This window comes from Elaeis guineensis, chromosome 4 (genome assembly GCF_000442705.2).
Source record: "Elaeis guineensis isolate ETL-2024a chromosome 4, EG11, whole genome shotgun sequence".
Lineage (NCBI taxonomy): Eukaryota > Viridiplantae > Streptophyta > Magnoliopsida > Arecales > Arecaceae > Elaeis > Elaeis guineensis.
In genome coordinates, this window is record NC_025996.2 from 2,720,342 (window position 1) to 2,736,702 (window position 16,361).

The 16,361-nt window shown below is 38.3% G+C and overlaps 2 protein-coding genes across 2 annotated transcripts; one reads left to right on the forward strand and one right to left on the reverse strand.

Annotated features, from left to right (window-relative positions):
- The first annotated feature begins 764 nt into the window (after positions 1-764).
- LOC105036835 (putative protein phosphatase 2C-like protein 44) lies at positions 765-1,887 on the forward strand. Its single transcript, XM_010912564.2, has 3 exons — positions 765-900; positions 1,489-1,619; positions 1,750-1,887. Exons 1-3 carry the CDS (start codon positions 765-767, stop codon positions 1,885-1,887), a joined length of 405 nt encoding a protein of 134 aa, XP_010910866.2.
- A 1,999-nt stretch (positions 1,888-3,886) lies between these two features.
- Positions 3,887-15,528, reverse strand: LOC105033613 (uncharacterized). The gene is made up of 13 exons (XM_010908485.4): positions 15,130-15,528; positions 14,241-14,420; positions 13,913-14,033; positions 13,792-13,831; positions 13,047-13,099; positions 12,901-12,962; positions 12,325-12,477; positions 10,968-11,188; positions 8,642-10,257; positions 7,309-8,250; positions 5,990-6,389; positions 5,227-5,289; positions 3,887-4,176 (listed from the first exon to the last, which is right to left on the reverse strand). Exons 1-13 carry the CDS (start codon positions 15,186-15,188, stop codon positions 4,109-4,111), a joined length of 3,978 nt encoding a protein of 1,325 aa, XP_010906787.1. The 5' UTR covers positions 15,189-15,528; the 3' UTR covers positions 3,887-4,108.
- Positions 15,529-16,361: the final 833 nt, after the last annotated feature.

Below are 16,361 nucleotides of genomic sequence, written 5' to 3' on the forward strand. Positions count from 1 at the left end.
TATGCAAAAAGATAAAAGCAGCCTAGCTTTGTAAATGAATAAATAAAGTTAAATTGTTGTGCATAGTCTCTAAAGTAGTTTATATAAATAATGAATTTTGATTGGTTAATTATATTGTCATGAACATATTCTCTTTAAATAATTTGACGCCCAAATTTAAGTTAATAATTTGTATATGTAACTAGTGACTCTCAGATGACAGTAGTTCCTTCATCAACCAATGCCATTTGTGTCATTTGGCAATTATGGGCCGCACCAACTCATTTCAAAGTTTTAGTATCAGAATGGATACTCAAAACTGTTTTTAAACTATTTTTAAGCCGATATCATTCTGCATCTGTCACAACTTGAAGCCTTTCTGCTTGCAAGCAAAATCAGCCACAACTTCCTTATTACCTAACCTTGATATCTATTAAAAAAATCCCAATAGGGAATTAAGAGACATAAGTAATTTTTCGATATTAGACACTTAACAAAATAAAAATGTTGCAGATCAATATTTGCATAGTGCATGAAACATAACTCAAAGGACCTACCGAACTTTAACAGAAGCATCTAGTGCCACCAATTTTTCATTTTTGGGCCAAAAAAAAAGTTCAACAAGAAGTGTGCTGAATTTGTTATGTGTTTTCTAATATAGTATGGTATAAATTTTGCAGGATCAGCTTGAAAAAAAAGCCAAAAAAATAATGAAGAAAGCCTATCTAATAACAGCACAAAAAGAGCAGGGAGAGAAAGGAAATGAGCCTGGAGGTTTCACAGCGATGCTGGTCGTGAATGGTGAGAGCTTTGTGGTCTCAAACTTTGGCGAGTATAAAGCAGTGGCATGCATAGATGGACTGGCCGCCGACATAGACAAGATGCATCTAAAAAAAATAAAGAGAAAATGGTCCATAAAAGGTACATATTGTCCTCATCTGGCTTGCTTAGTTGTAGCATATCTACTGTAACACAATATAAATAAATTATTTATGATGGGATTCAATAATTTCACAAATCTCAAAATCTTCTCTGAATCCGCCTTATCTAAGATGATATCCTCTATATTAGATAGTACGTGTTAATTCCAATTAGTACCTAGAATTTCAAATACTCAGTTTCTGAATGTCTTATTTTGAACAGCTCTTTTTTCATTTACTACCAATAAAATCCATCCGATAGCTTAAGCTTTTCAGGTGTGAGACCGTTATAGGTGCTATTAGGCTCAATGTGCGTCACAGCCTAATTGGTTATATAGGCGCCTCACTGGGGATACTAGGGCCTAGTAGAACCCGGGATTTTTGGACTGTGAAAGTCCCTAGAAATTAATCCCACCCAAGACAATGACTGCTTGGTTTCCAAAGTAAACTTAGTTGTTCTGGAAGAACTTATTTCATCCTATACAACAAGCCTATAGTTAAATAACACTAATGGCACCATCACTTGGTATGTGTTCAATCCTCGAAACATTTCGCAACTAAGCTCATGTTTGACATGTGAACTTGCTAGACCTATGGCACCAAATGTGCCTTAAAAATGATGGCGAGAAACCTGGAAGAAGCTCGAGAATGATCGTCGAAGCTCAGAAAGTAACAAACCAGATCGAGTTCATTATCTTAGGAAGTGATGGTGTATGGGAGGTACTAATCAATTCTTGAGATCTTCTTTTTTTTGTGTATTAACATTTCTGCGAAGTCTGCTGTCCTTTTCTTTTCATTTTTATTACCATGTCTTAGAAACATAAGCAAATATTTGTGAATTTCATTTTAGGTGATGAACAACAAGGAAGCTGTGGACTTGGTAAGGCATATAGAGGATGCTCAACTGGCAGCAGAAAGTCTGGCTCAGGAGGTTCTTTCTAGAATGAGCAAATTAACCATCTCATGCATTGTGGTTCGCTTTCACTGACCAGTTCTAAGTGTAACCTAGTGATTCTCTGATGAAAGGATATAAATTTACAGAGAATATCTGATTTTAAGTACGTATCGATGTTATTTAATAAATAATTTGGAGATTATATGGTTTGGAAAGGAGGAGAAGAGCAATTTTTCTAAGTTGTTATCAAACTCATCCCAAGTTCATGTTCATGTATGCCAACGGATGGTAACATTGCTATCCATACGAAAATTCTTGCTTACCTCACCAAAGGGAGTTGGGTCCTTTTTTTTTTTTTTTTGCTTCTTCTTTTCCTTGCTTCTTCCCCGATACAATTTCAAACCATGAGATGCGATCTACAAAGCTTAAAGTGCATGTGTTATACACTTAAAAGCTCTTTTTTCTATGCACCGAAACACTTCTAAATGGATATAAATTATTGTGTGACCAAAACTATATTAAGCAAGATTCTGATTAATGCAAGGGATCTATAAAACACGTGAATTTTCATATAGTGGCATTTGCAGTTGAAGTAAAAGATCTGGTCTTCCACATTGCCATGTGTGAAGCTCTAGTTATATACAAGTCTATAAATTCACAACTTTTACAAGAAAACAACAAGACCGGCGACCTTCACTTCATGCAGCATATATCAAGCGTTAAAAAAAAAAAAAAAAAAAAAAAAGTTATTTCTGCGTTTCTGGTGGAGCCTTAAATATTTGCAAGTTCCAAGGTTTCAACCTTCACTCAACATACTCCACTATAAGTGCAAATACATCAAGGATTTTTTTTTTTTTTTTTTTGCCTAAACCCCTCCTTGAGCCTTAAATTGCAGATAAGTTCTTAAGTTATAAACTTTGTCTAAAGCCGGACCAAGTTTAATGAGGCTCGTGACCCACAAAGACAAGACCGGCCGGGCTTGGCCTTATATGTACTTTTACAAGCCGTTGACTGCATAAAATCTACTAGTTTTAAGTCTGAAGCCAAATTTGAGCCAAGTTGTTCAAGAACAGATCCATCCATTTGCAGCCCTGAATAAGAGTGATATTTCAGATTTTTCACATCTCTTTTCTTTTTCTATTTTCCTTTCTTCTGTTATGTCTTTTTGTTCCCATCTTCAAAGAAGAAATTCCTAATAGTGGAAATTGCCTTTAACAATTAGACCAAGAGATCTATGTGGCTGATTGAAAGAAAGATGAGGTTTACTCAAGCAACTAGGACACACCACTCAATTCCTTCGTTAAACCTGCCGGACCGTTCCAACTACCATGATAACAACAATCTAACAATCCATTAAACTTCCCCAGTAGTCCTGAGTTTCTTCATGGATCTAATGATTATTTTAAGTGACACCAGGAGGTCCAATTTCCAAATTTCAAAAACTGTTCGATCGAGCTTTCCCCTTTGCTCTAGCCAAACTGTTCCAAGAAGCCGAAAACTGGACCGATTCAATAAATTCAATAAGACCAAAACATCCAAAGATACTGAGACTCCCAAAGAATTTTAATGGCCATAATAAAATTGTGCTGGATTAATAAAGAACCAGGCCTTAAACATCCAAGTAGGCAAACCTCCAATTTGATTTATACGAAACTTAATTATCTGACACTTTGGAGCAAATCACCCAGGTATCTTTCATTCAGATTCTGATTGGAACAAAGCCAAGATCAGGAAGAAGCACATTTGATGGGCTATTTATCGAGATCCACCAGTGACTATAATTCACATTCGTAGGAGAATTTTCTCCACTTATTATCTCCGTGCAGGTAGCTGCTATCGTTTTTGTCTTAGGATTTGTCATCTACCGATCTGCATCATCAAACTGATCTTATATTCCAGAAAGTAGAGTACAAATACACAACGTAGAAATCACAGGCAAGGTCCCTTCAAGGGCCTGCTAACCCCTCGAATGTGGGGCACTTGGTCCATGGTGGCATTTAAGCAACTTTCTTTTGTAGAGACATATGTTATAGGTTGGAATAGTAATAACAGAGAGAGAGAGAGAGAGGAGAGAGAGAGAATGCAATTCACGTGCTATCAGGCATGAAGCTTTGTTTTAACCATCCAATAGAATAGTTGTGCAGAGAATAAGATCATCACAAACCGATATCAACAAAAAGAAACGAATTTTGGCAAACACATTATACATTATTGTTTACAAGAAAATGGCAAATCACGCATCAACCAACAACCTCTCGGCTGTATTTGAATAGCAGATACATCTTACCTTGTATGAATTGCAGCAATCGGCTTATCATGCAGACACCTTCTTGTCACTGCTCTTGCTGCGGAAGGGTGAAAGAATGGAGAAGGGGCGAGACACTGTAACAGGAATAAGGTCTTTGTGCACGATCAACCACATTAAAAACACAAGCAATATATTCTTTAAGTGTCAGGGCAAATTCAACAAGGGCAGTAGTTCATAATTCAGCCAAAAAAAATTTTAAAGAAACAATTGACACTGAGTGCCTAAAGAATTTTATTGCAAAGTTAGGAAGAGGTTACATAAAAAAAGACAAAATTTGAAACTAAAAAGTATAGGAAGAATAGTTCAGGAAGAAAAAACAGCAGCTTGACATGCAGAAATACTTGAAATTAATTTAGAAAAGATCATTATAATTCAAGGCATCGACCAACAAACTTAAAGTATCCCAAGAAACCAGTTATTCAGAACCAAAACATTATAATCATTTTTCCTAAGTCAGGGTAAAATAAGGAAAACTAGGTTCCTGGCTTGGGTGGCAATGGATTCCTCCACTTACATCCAAACAAATTAAGATCCAAATCCATGTTTGAGCATGGGATTCATACCCAAAACCAACTCTGAGAAAAGCATTCTTGAATTGGGTTAAGTTCCTCTTGCCATTAAAAAGAATTGGGTTTGGACTTGCGTGAGAATTCCTCCCCTCTCCCACTATACCTCCTCCACCACTAGTGCCAACCCCACTTGATCCCCTTAGCTCCATCACCACCTCCCTGACAACACCACTCATAGCTACGTGTCCCCTCCTCTTGCCATCCCTCCCTGCCTTCTCACTCTGACCTCTCTAATTTCGCCTCCTGCAGCTCCTTCCATTCACGGTGGTGGTTTGAAGAGATGTTTTTGGCAGATTTTCATTGATGAAGATCTGACTTCAAGTTTTTGGCTAAGATATCTTTCTAAATTTGAAGAGACTTTGATATTTAGGGTGTGGGGGTTTGTAACTGGCTACATGCACACCTATATCCAAATTGTATTCTAGGTTCGAAACTTGGATGATATCCAATTTGCAAGGTTAGGCATATACTTAGTAGAGGATCTGACAACAAATGGATTCTGGGTCCAATATTAAGTGTTCATCACTCTGAGAAGACAAGAAACTTTTAACTAACCTTTGGCGGAAGTGCCTCCAGCATGGCTATCATCTTGAGAAATTAGATTCTTCAGCATATGAACTGAAATATAGAAGAAAGATCTATCAGATACAAACACTAACAACAGTAAATGGGGCAATATATGTTAATGCTCGAGGAATAAGTTTCTTACAAAGTTAAAAAAGCATTTCCATGGCCCTTTAAAATAATTTTGGAAATTTTGAATATTTTCATTCTATGATACAATCATCCTAGCTGATTATCGCCTGAACATTTGTTGATAACAGACCAGAAGGTGAATATTAATCAACAAAACTGAGAATTTGCAAATCTTATGCAACTTTCTTTTACATTTATGCTACACTGAATTGTATGACTTCAGGCCTGCAGTGCTGCAATTTCCAAGCAAGCTGCAAGATTCCAAGATAGCATATGAATGATGAATCTCACATAAAAGCAAGCTTTCAGAGAACTAGTACATTTTCATAGGAAGTCCTTTTTTAAATAAAATTTTACTAACAATTCAACAGATGGCTTTTACAAAAACAACTGGAATTACAGATTCTAACAAGAAAACAAACGAACCTGCCAGTTATTGGTATGGACAAAAAATAATCTAGTGCATGATAAGATGTCTAATCCTGTGTCACTGTGTCCAAAATAAAGTTTATATTTATTTCAAAGGAATTGGTTGCTAGAACAAAAAAAAACCTTTAATTCAATCACAAGATGATGGATCTGAGAAGCATTGTTTGGATTTGTATAAGAGATTAGGTCTTACCATCATTCGATGAAGCAGCAGCTAAAGTTTGCTCATCAACAGATGATGCATCTGACTCTTGGTTACCCTCACCTGTTGCTGAGTTGTGGTTCTTCCTTCCAAAGTTTAGTAACTTCCTAAAACCTTTAGTTTCTTTGCTCCGAGGCTTCTCACGTGACTCATTTGTATGATCAACAAAATTCGAGCCCATGGCAAAATTGGGCACACGTGCCTTGATACTCTTGCTGTGCATTGTAGCCATTTCGGAGTTTAGAACATGTGGTAATTGAGCATATTCTACATTACTGGCAGTGGGATCCTCTAAGGATGTTGTTCTGGCATAGGGAGCTTGATAAGGCTTTTCTATGGCTGTAGTGTTTGAGAACTTCTGAGGCTCCTCCTTTGAGTAATCAATTACCACCTGATCATCAGAAGCACCATTAGAAAATTTTCATAAAGTAACAGGACATTAAGAGGAAGCTGGGCATAGCTTTATCGTCACCACTAGACAAGGCAGTTTTATCTATAAGAACACTAAGTTTCCATTGAGGAGATTCAAGAACGAAGATCATCAAGCCAGTTTTGTCTTCCACAAAAAACTGAAACTACACAAAGATATGTTCGGCTCCTAATAAAAAAACTTCATTGGGATGTTTGACACTCAATAAAGCACTATTTATTCCAACATCAGCTCGCTTATGAAGGGAAAAGGAAAACTAGGCAGCATTATTCTCAATATCCTGAGTCAAGAGAATGAATCCCTTCTCTGAATTTTAAAAGAATTCACTTTTCTAGATACCAAGAAATTTCAACTGTGGTGCTAAATAAAACTTTTAAGCAGGATATCATAATAAAACTCATTTATGTATGTATGTATGTATGTATGTATGTATGAAAACTAGGCAGCATTATTCTCAATATCCTGAGTCAAGAGAATGAATCCCTTCTCTGAATTTTAAAAGAATTCACTTTTCTAGATACCAAGAAATTTCAACTGCGGTGCTAAATAAAACTTTTAAGCAAGGTATCATAATAAAACTCATTTATGTATGTATGTATGTATGTATGTAATCATTCATAAGCAGCATTGATTGCTTCGTGTTCCTGATTCTCTTATAAAATTGAGAATGGCTATGACACCCTTTGGATGATAGCAAACATCATGCTTCCTAAAGAAAATAGAACTCATTGATTTCTTAAAGAATGAGAATATCTTAATTCCTCTGACCTACATATTGCATAAATAAGATCACTATTGATTAAAAGAAAGAAAAAAAATAGGTTCTCTACAGAAGTATGAATTTTAAATCTAAAGTACAATTTGCTCCGTTAAAGCCTACCTCATAGGAATTCAGCTCGTCATCAAGTTTATGTTCAGCAGAATTTTCAATTTCACCTACAATAATGGGTGAAGGTGGAGCACGGATAGCTGCATATTCTGAATCCAGCCCAGTGTTCCCTATTTTATCAGCTCCATATGTTCTATCATTTATGCCTATCATCACTTCAGATGCTTGAACAGCAGGAGCTGGAACAACCTCATTTTCAAGCATCACAACAGTCTTCTCAATCACTAGGTTGTCATCAATGTTGCTAAGTCTTGATGTCTTATCATCAGTCCTTTTTGCTTTGGTGGTTACAGAAGCTTGAGAAGTTTTGCTTCCCACTCCTTTCTGCGATGTCACTTTAGCAGCTGACTTGTTTTGGACTGTATTGGAAGGGCCTTTTGATGTTCTAATCTTCAGCTCTGGCAAAGTTGCTGACTTGCTTTTGTCTAGTTGGATTATTGCAGAAATCTCTTTTTGTGACTCATCAGTCATGCCTCTCTTCGGTATTTGATCTCTGGAAACAGATTGTAGTGGAGAAGCACGCTGAACTTTAGTACCTTTGGGATCGGAAAGCCTTCTATTTTGAATGGAAGCTGTCTTTGCTTCTGGTCTGGAATTACTATTTTCTTTCTTAATCTCGGGCAATGATGATGCTGATCGACTTAATCCATGACTACTGCCATTTAATTTACCAGTTCTTGTGATTTTTTGAGAATCATTGGACCCAACTGAAGTGGTTCTGGTTGGCAGTTTTTGTAATGGTGAAGAAGATCCAGGCTCTGAGTCACTAAACTTTGATCCTCTGTAAGAACTTGGAGAAAGCTTTGTTGGTAATTGGGCTTTGGTCTGTTGTGAGATCAATGGCTTTTGAGTGGCATTTGTACCACTCCTTGCAGCAATTCTCTTTTGTCGTTCTCTTTTCAAAGCTTCCAACCGCTTTCTCTCTTCCTCTTCCTAAAGGTTAAAAAACCCAAGACATAGCAATCCAGGATTAAGCAAAGCAAGGTAGCTAAAAGACAGGAAACTTAGAGAGATAAGACTTTGTAAAGACTGACAAGGCTTTAACAAAGAAAAGGAAAATAGAATTGCTTTGCTAGAACTTCATATAGTTATTATCAGATTCTTTCATATGCTTATCAACATAATCAATAAGAAAAGAAAGATTTATATAAAATATTTATTGAATCATGATCCTTTATATCAGGTATTTATTGAATTATAATCCTTTAGATCTTCTTATTCTAGTAGCAGCATGCACTATTTATCAAAAGATGAAAAGTGAACCAACAGCATCTTAGAACGAGGAAGAGGGGGAAACAAACTCTTAATGAATCATGAAAAGTACCCTCTCTTTCTTTGCTTTCTGAAGATCAGCTTTGGAGGCCCGCAGCTTCTCTGCACGTTTTTGTGCTTCAACCAACGAATTCATCTTTGCCAATGTCCCTTTCCTCATCAGAGCATCTTTTTTCTTTTTCTCTGATCCATTCTGTGAAACCTTTAACTTTTTGTCCTTGTCTGAATTTTTCAACTCTTCTTTGGTGCTCGTTGGGACATCCTCATGGTTTCCGATTTCCACTTCGACAGCATTTTTAACAGGAATCTGGATGTCATAGTCTTTAGCAGGATCATAACCAATGGATACGCTCTCCATGCCACGTTCAGGCAGTAAGGTCAAATCATCTGGTTCATAAGTGATTTGATTTTTAGCCTTACTAGAAGAATCCTCAGTTCTCCGCAGAGCTGGAGGGAATTCAGAATATATGTCAATGGCAGTTCTGCCATCTGGTCCAAGTTGATCTTGTGAGCCTGACCTAAATGGAACAACAAAGGACTCATCCATGACATTATATAAGGATTTCTTATCCAAATTTTTATCATGTTCATATTGCTGATCAACAAGTGGGTCTGAAGAATTCTTACTGTCCACTTGCTTATCTCGTCCATAAATCATGAATTCATCACTGGTCAAACTCTTATACCCTCCCCTCCCCCCTTCTATTTCCTTAAGCTGGCTATCTATTACGCCTCTTCCTTCACCTGAAATCAATAATTCATCATTTGAAGCCATCTGCTTCATCCGGCTTGCCTTACCACTAAGTGAATCTAACCCTATCATCCTCCGTTCCTGAACATTACCAGAATATCTTTCGGGAGGAAGGATAGGATCATCTTCACCATTATTTTGTTTTCTCTTTACTGGAGGCTTTTTTTCACCAGCAAAGATGTCCACATCAGCAGTTCTTGATTTCTCTTCAGCTCTCAGTAAGAAACTCTGAAATGCTTGCCAATTTCCAGAATCTGCCTCCTGTACATTGGTGAATTCATCCTTGGCATAGGCATCTGAAAATTCTATAGATTTCGGGCGAACTGCATCCGTCTTTGAAGTTCTTGAGGAACTCCTATGCTTTCTATCATGGGCATCAGACATGTCTTTGTTTTCCTCTTCAGTTTCAGTATCAGAAGCTGATTCTGATTCACTTCCTGATGTTTCATGCCTTTTTGATGTGATGTAATTTATGTTCCGAATGACAACCATACCAGACTTCTTCTTTCCTGAATGGCCCACCCTTTTACGTGATTCATGACCATGAGAACCTTCTTTCTCAAACTCTGACATATCTTGATATGTACCATCCTGTGATCTTGTACCAGAACCACCCATTTCTGACGCCTCCGACTCAATATTGCTATCTTTACTATCCATAGAATGCCACTTCTGTCGCATTTTTTGAGGCGTGCTGAATCTAGGATCCTCCATTGGAGGATATGGAGGATGGAAATATGCACCACCTCCTGGATAATTCTGATAATACGGCATGCCTTGCATAGGATAAGGCTGAAAGACGTGTGGACCTGGTAGGGAGTGCATAGGCCATGGGGGATGTGCAGGATGCTGAAATTGCCCTTGATAATACTCATGGGGTCCCGAAGGAACCTGCGGATCTGGTGGAATCTTCCTATCTGGTCATAAGAAACAAATGAATTCAATTTACATTGACTCCATCATATTTAAGAAAGGATTGCTATCAAGCACTAGAAAATAAAGAGTAATATTGGAACAGTCTGCAAGAATACCCACATAAAATATGTGATATTGTGTTTGCATCTGTCTGTTTTTTATTGATGAAGAATACTCATCTGCATTATCGTTGACATGGAGAAAACAGGTGTTTGAATTAAGGGCGACATCACAAGAAAAAAAAAAAAACAAATCTCAAATGGCAAATTCCATCTTAGGAAGTTTTAACAGAAGTCGCTTAATGAAAGAAAATCCAATACAATTTAGGAAATTAAAAGGTAGCTCAATTTTTCATAAAAAAAAGACTACTTAAAATTTTAAAATTAAGAAAGGTTTATAGCATTTTCATTAACAGAATGAGGTGCCTGTTATAATATCAAAAGAACAAACATCTTTTAACAACATTGAAAATACCTTCAATATGTAAAAGGATCAATCTGTCTTGAAGCAAAAAAAAAAAAAAAGAGAGAAAGAAAGAAAAAGGAAGAAGATGACAAAGAAGCCTAACTTTTACTTTAATTCCATATAGAGATACTGGACATCTTGATAAAAGGGGTGTTACTTTTAAGCCACCAACTTTCTAGGTACTAGTGTATTAACTTTTATGCGACTCTGTTTTGACCTGAGCTCGAAAAAGATCTAACATCCATACCAGTTGTCCCATTGCTCTCAGTGCCCATATCCCCTCCAGAGACAGGCCATGCTTCCCCATATTCTTTATGTCTCCTAGAATCTCCAGAGAGTATAATCCCTGAGGCATTCAAAGAAGAAAATTCAGATCGGACGGACATTGCTTCTGCAACCTCAACTTCGACCCATTGTCCAGTTTCATGCTTTCTCTTCCATAACTCCATAAATCTTAAGCACGCCTCCCTGTTTAATAAAGGAAGAAAAAGCAAATTGATGATTTTTCTCTGGATACAGGAAAACTCTAAATTTTTCTCAATTTCTACATATAAAACATATTCTAATTTTGCCACTATTTGATGAAAGACAAATATTTTTGTAATCTTATGATAAGACTTGCAAAAAAAAAAAACACACACACACATTATTTCTAGAATTATACTGAAATTATCAAGTAATTCCATCTCTCTTTCTCTCCCACTCACTCATGAATCTCACTAATTCTGTATGGACATTTGTTTATCATTGAATATGGTCCACACTTTCTCCCCCTGTTTCTTCTTGCTGAAATAATTCCATGTCTCTAACAAAGTGGCAACTGAAAGTTAAAAATGTTAAAAGGGGAAAAGGAAGCATAACTCTCCAGAAGCAGCGGGAAGGGGGGGTGGTGGTGGTGTGGGGAGCAGCTCAGAAGGCAGGGGTGAGGGCGGGCGCATGCGGGGGCAGGTGACGCTGGGTGGAGGGGTGTTTGCGGTGGCACAGAGAAGCCGCGGGGGAGATGAGGGGTGTTGGGGAGCAGCGTAGAAGCCGGGGGTGGGTGTGTGCAGGGGAGGACGGCGTAGGGTGGGGGGCGGTTTGCGGCAGCACAGAAAAACCGCGGCTGACAGGGGTGGGTTGTGGGTTGGCACAGAAGTCGGGGACGGGCTCAGGACGGAGATGGGGGGTATTGGAGAGCGGAGTAGAAGGGAGAAGCGGGCACACGCAGCAGAGGGCGGCGTAGGCAGATGGGGGAGGGGGGGTGGGGGTGGGGTACCACGGGCAAAGGGAGATGGAGGACCTGTAGGCGGAGATGCCACGGGTGGCACTGGGGTGGGGTGGGGGCGGAGAAGTCGTGGGTGGTGCCACCGTCGGGGGGTGGGGGGGCAGCCACACGGCGGCGGGGAGGCGAGCGGAGGATGGGGGGCATGCAGCGATGGGACGTGGGTGGCGGCCAAGAGAAACAACGAAGAAGAAGAAAGAAAATTAAAAAATAATTAAATATTATTTTTTTAAAAAATAAAATATAGAAAAATGACGGTAGTGTAATGTCTTAAATGCCCTTTATGATAAAATAATATTAATGGAGCACTGTAGCAAAACCCTACTTATAAAGAGCAGCTTACATTAAACGTGATGCACCAAAGCTCTCTGCAAATGATATCAATTGTGCCATGTGATCCATGTCAAAACCAGCAGCTACAGCCCGTGCAAAGGCCATGCCCTGTTCTTTCTGCAATACAATTTTCCGGCTCTCAAGTACTCTCAAGAGTTGAACTCTGCAAAGAAATATAATAAATAGAAAAATCAACTATAGAAACAATTATAGCTTCATTGCTACGTTAAAGATGATGGCAGCATCAAATAAATGGATGCATCATAGTAAAGAGTGCGCATAAAACTGAACCGCTGGATCCACCTCAGTTAGCAAATGGGTCGTACAGAACAAGCAAAGATTGCTGTATCCACATAAACAAGAGTTCTATCGTCTATACCATCATTTTAACCAAGTATATTTAAACTAATGAGCATCTAACTGAAATATAAACTGCATTTTACTTTTCCAGACTCCTAATTAGCATGGCCCTAATTTCTGCATCAATCTAAAAAGTGAAGCAAAGAAGATTACTAATGTACTCTTGGAAATATAATACAAGTAAAGAATTAACAAGGTTTCCAACGTTAGTCTTAGTCGTCAATACTTTGAATTCTCCTCCTGTGTTGTTGATCCATTTGAATCTGATGGATGTGGTTGTGACCCAGGCTGCAGTTAATCAAGAGAAACCACACTTAGAAAATCTCTAACAAAGAATCATCATAATTAGAAAATATATCACATTACCAATACCTTGTAAAGAACTATAGCCTTTTCTGTATCAGCATCAGATGTGGACTTGCTCCCTACCCATGATCATGTAAAGTCAGCATCAGTCATAACAAGCCAAGAATATAGCCAATAGTGACAAATCTGAAGCTCAAATGGAGTCACAGTATTAAAGTTTACATTGTCTGCTTATAAAGTGATGCAATACAATAATAAGAAACATTTTATTGGCTGGCTCTTTTAGAAGTCTTGACGAATGACTGTTTTAATACAGTTAAAAGTTAACATAAAAATTTACCCACATGTTATTAGCACAACTAGCGGAAGACACGGTCAACCTTCATCTTCAGGTCGAGAGGTCATCAGATGAAGTGCACATATCTCAAATTTCAGCATCAATCAGGCAATTTCCTGCTAGGTTAATTGGTTTGTTTGAAGCTTTGCAAAGATGTAACATCAGATGGTTGGCCAATATGTTACTTGCCCAAAGGGCTAAGCTTTTCTGGTCAAGGCAAATAATCAGCTGCCACCTCACTCCACAGGATAGTGGGTTTGACCACCAGGCCATGTAAATTAAACATTGGTGATACCATGTTGTAGGTTTAAAACAAGGTAGAAATTTCCTATAGACAATCCTTTGGACTATCCTATCACAGTCCCACACAATCATGTGTCATAAAGAAAACAAGTTTGATGTGAATGCATGTGGAATAGACAAATTCAGGAGGACAAATTTCCATAGAATTAAAAAATTGAGAGGTTGACCTACCTTCGATGCACTCTAAAGGTTTTGTTTGATGATCTTCCACCTGCCATATAGCAAAAAGACAAAGCATGTCATTTGAACTTCATAAAACACAAGCACAAAAGAAAATAGATTGAGAACTAACGGTGCTCAAGCCAAGATTGTCATTGCTCTGGATAGCAATTGCCTCCTCAATCTGCAAGATCTCAGACTCTATGGTGGTCACCCGCTCCAGAACCTCGGGTGTGCTCACAAAACGAACAAACCTACAAGAAATAGAACACTTGTTTTAACCATCAAAACATACCTTCTTTTATCAAAGCATCAGGAACTCCTCTAACAAAGAAGAGAAATGCAGCAAGTTTATGAAACAAGATAGATATTCCCATTCAGAAAACCAGTTGCAGTTATAAACAATGATGGGCAAATATGAAATTTGTGTCTAGTGAAGCGCTGAAAAAGAATTTACTGACCTCTCGACAGTGCCCTTGGTAAACCATACTGCATCAATTTTAGGGTCTGGTTCAAGTGTAATAGAGTAGCCCCCCTTGGCAATTTGATCCTGGGCAGTCTTCAAATGTGCGAGAAAGGGGTTCAATAACCCAGATGCAATCTTCTCAGTCTTGCCATTTGCAACAATAACCAAATCACACCTGACAAAAAGGAGACCGTGAGTCTGTAGTCTGCAGCAATTCAAAATCATTCAGATTAATGATGTCCAAGATTAGCCAATTGGAAACCATATTCTGGATTTAGCAAGCACTAAAACCAAACTGTTCATATCACTTACAATAATGAGGTTGTGATGCTCTACATTTTGATAGCAGATATCATAATAGGGACAATTAGAACAGACCTTCCATTTCATATTGATCCAAATGATTAGATATTAATTAAGGGGCGTGACAATTAAAATTTCAAGAACGGGAACAAAAATACTGTAATTAAGGTAATTCTAATAACAGTAAAACCATAATTCCCAGATCACTTCCTATCACTTTCGCAACAAATGAATCTAAACTAAAACCTTGAAACAGATCTATTCACAAATTCAAGAACCACGATGATCATCATCCTAATGCTAGTTTCTTTAACATGAGCGTCAAGCTTGACTAAATCCACCACTTTAAGGATTTCATCATTACGCGGAAAGGATTCATATTTCTCAGACCCTCCTTGATCAAAGCTTGCCATAACAAAATCCTGGAGATCATCAATACAAAACCCTAATAGAATCCAATCCCAGCGTTCCCCGCCAGAAACACTAAAGCCCCTTCCAAGATCGCATCTTTTTGAGTCCCACATTATTCTAAACCCGAACCTGGCGATTCTTGATGACAGCAAGATCGAGAGGGAGCTGACCTCGTACGAGTAGGCGTGAGTTGGAATACTGCCGAATCTAACCGAGCCTCCGACTTCATCGCACCGGGAGCTCCAGTCCTCCAACAAAGCTAGGGTTTTGATCCCTCCCCCTCTCCTTTCAGGCTCTCCCCTCTCTAACCCTCTCGCATTCAGATCTCCCTCAAAGGTGTCGCTTTTCTATCCAAAGCACCACTTCTTCCCTGCAGCATGGATCCCCAGAGAGAAAAAGAAGGAGAAGAAGAAAGAAAGATAAGTAAGATTTTATGGAGAAAATAAATAGCTTTTAGGGAGAGTAAGAGAGGAAAAAAGGTCCAAAGAATGCTTTAATGACGAAGATAAGAGACGCGAGAGAGAGAGAAGAAAAACTTGAGAAGAGGAGCTTTAATGGCAATAAAAAATAATAAATAGTCTATAGAGAGAGAGAGAGAAAGAGAGAGAGAGAGAGAGCGAAGGAGAGGGGGAGAAGGAGGAGATGAAGAGGAAGAGGATAGGAAGAGGAGCTTTTTAATGGAGACCAAGAAATAATTATAAAATCAACTGAAAATAAAAAAACTAAATGAACGAGAGACACAAGACACCGAGGATGAAGATTCTGAGTTTTGGTAACGGAGAAGGTGGAAGCTTCAATGAAAGCTAACCATGGATTACATAAAAAAAATGAATATATATATATATATATATATATATATATATATATATATCAACAGAAAATAAAATAAAATACAAGCAAGAGAGAGAAAGAGTGGTGGGTGCGGCTTAGGATTCCGTCAGGACAACCCTGGAGAATTAAAAAAATATAATTATAAAATGATGGAATATATATAATATATTATAAATATATCAGGATGGGCTCATGATGGCATGTCACGGAAGCTGGCCTTGGGACTTTGAGTAAAACGGGAGGAGAGAGGGAGAGAGAGAGTAGCCTAAAAGAACCAGCGGTGATCCAGGAGAAGAGGATGAACTAGAAGGGTGTTATGGTCATTTGCGTCTGCCGAGCGGTGGGCGTTCTCGTCGCTTGAGGAGATTTTTCCGTATCCCTTCCCTATTTTTTGCGCGCATACTTGATAAATGCACGCTTCTCCTTCCTTTCTTTGCACTCATGCTTGATATTAAGGGTCCGCAGAATTTTTTCTTATGCATTAGCCTTGGACTTCACTGGCTAGTTGTGTGGGCCCATGTTAAGTGACGAGGGACGTGAACAAAAATGGAGTGTTTGGTTCATTAGGACT

Bases quoted from the DNA above. Each gene is read 5' to 3' on its own strand.
- LOC105036835 (XM_010912564.2), top strand. From the start codon at position 765: ATGCTGGTCGTGAATGGTGAGAGCTTTGTGGTCTCAAACTTTGGCGAG. The intron at 901-1,488 runs GTACATATTGTC...TGAACTTGCTAG, and splicing joins GAGAAAATGGTCCATAAAAG to ACCTATGGCACCAAATGTGC. The intron at 1,620-1,749 runs GTACTAATCAAT...ATTTCATTTTAG, and splicing joins GAAGTGATGGTGTATGGGAG to GTGATGAACAACAAGGAAGC.
- LOC105033613 (XM_010908485.4), bottom strand. From the start codon at position 15,188: ATGAAGTCGGAGGCTCGGTTAGATTCGGCAGTATTCCAACTCACGCCT. The intron at 12,478-12,900 runs GTATTGACGACT...ATTTCTTTGCAG, and splicing joins ACACAGGAGGAGAATTCAAA to AGTTCAACTCTTGAGAGTAC. The intron at 11,189-12,324 runs GTAAGCTGCTCT...TTTATTAAACAG, and splicing joins TTTGGTGCATCACGTTTAAT to GGAGGCGTGCTTAAGATTTA.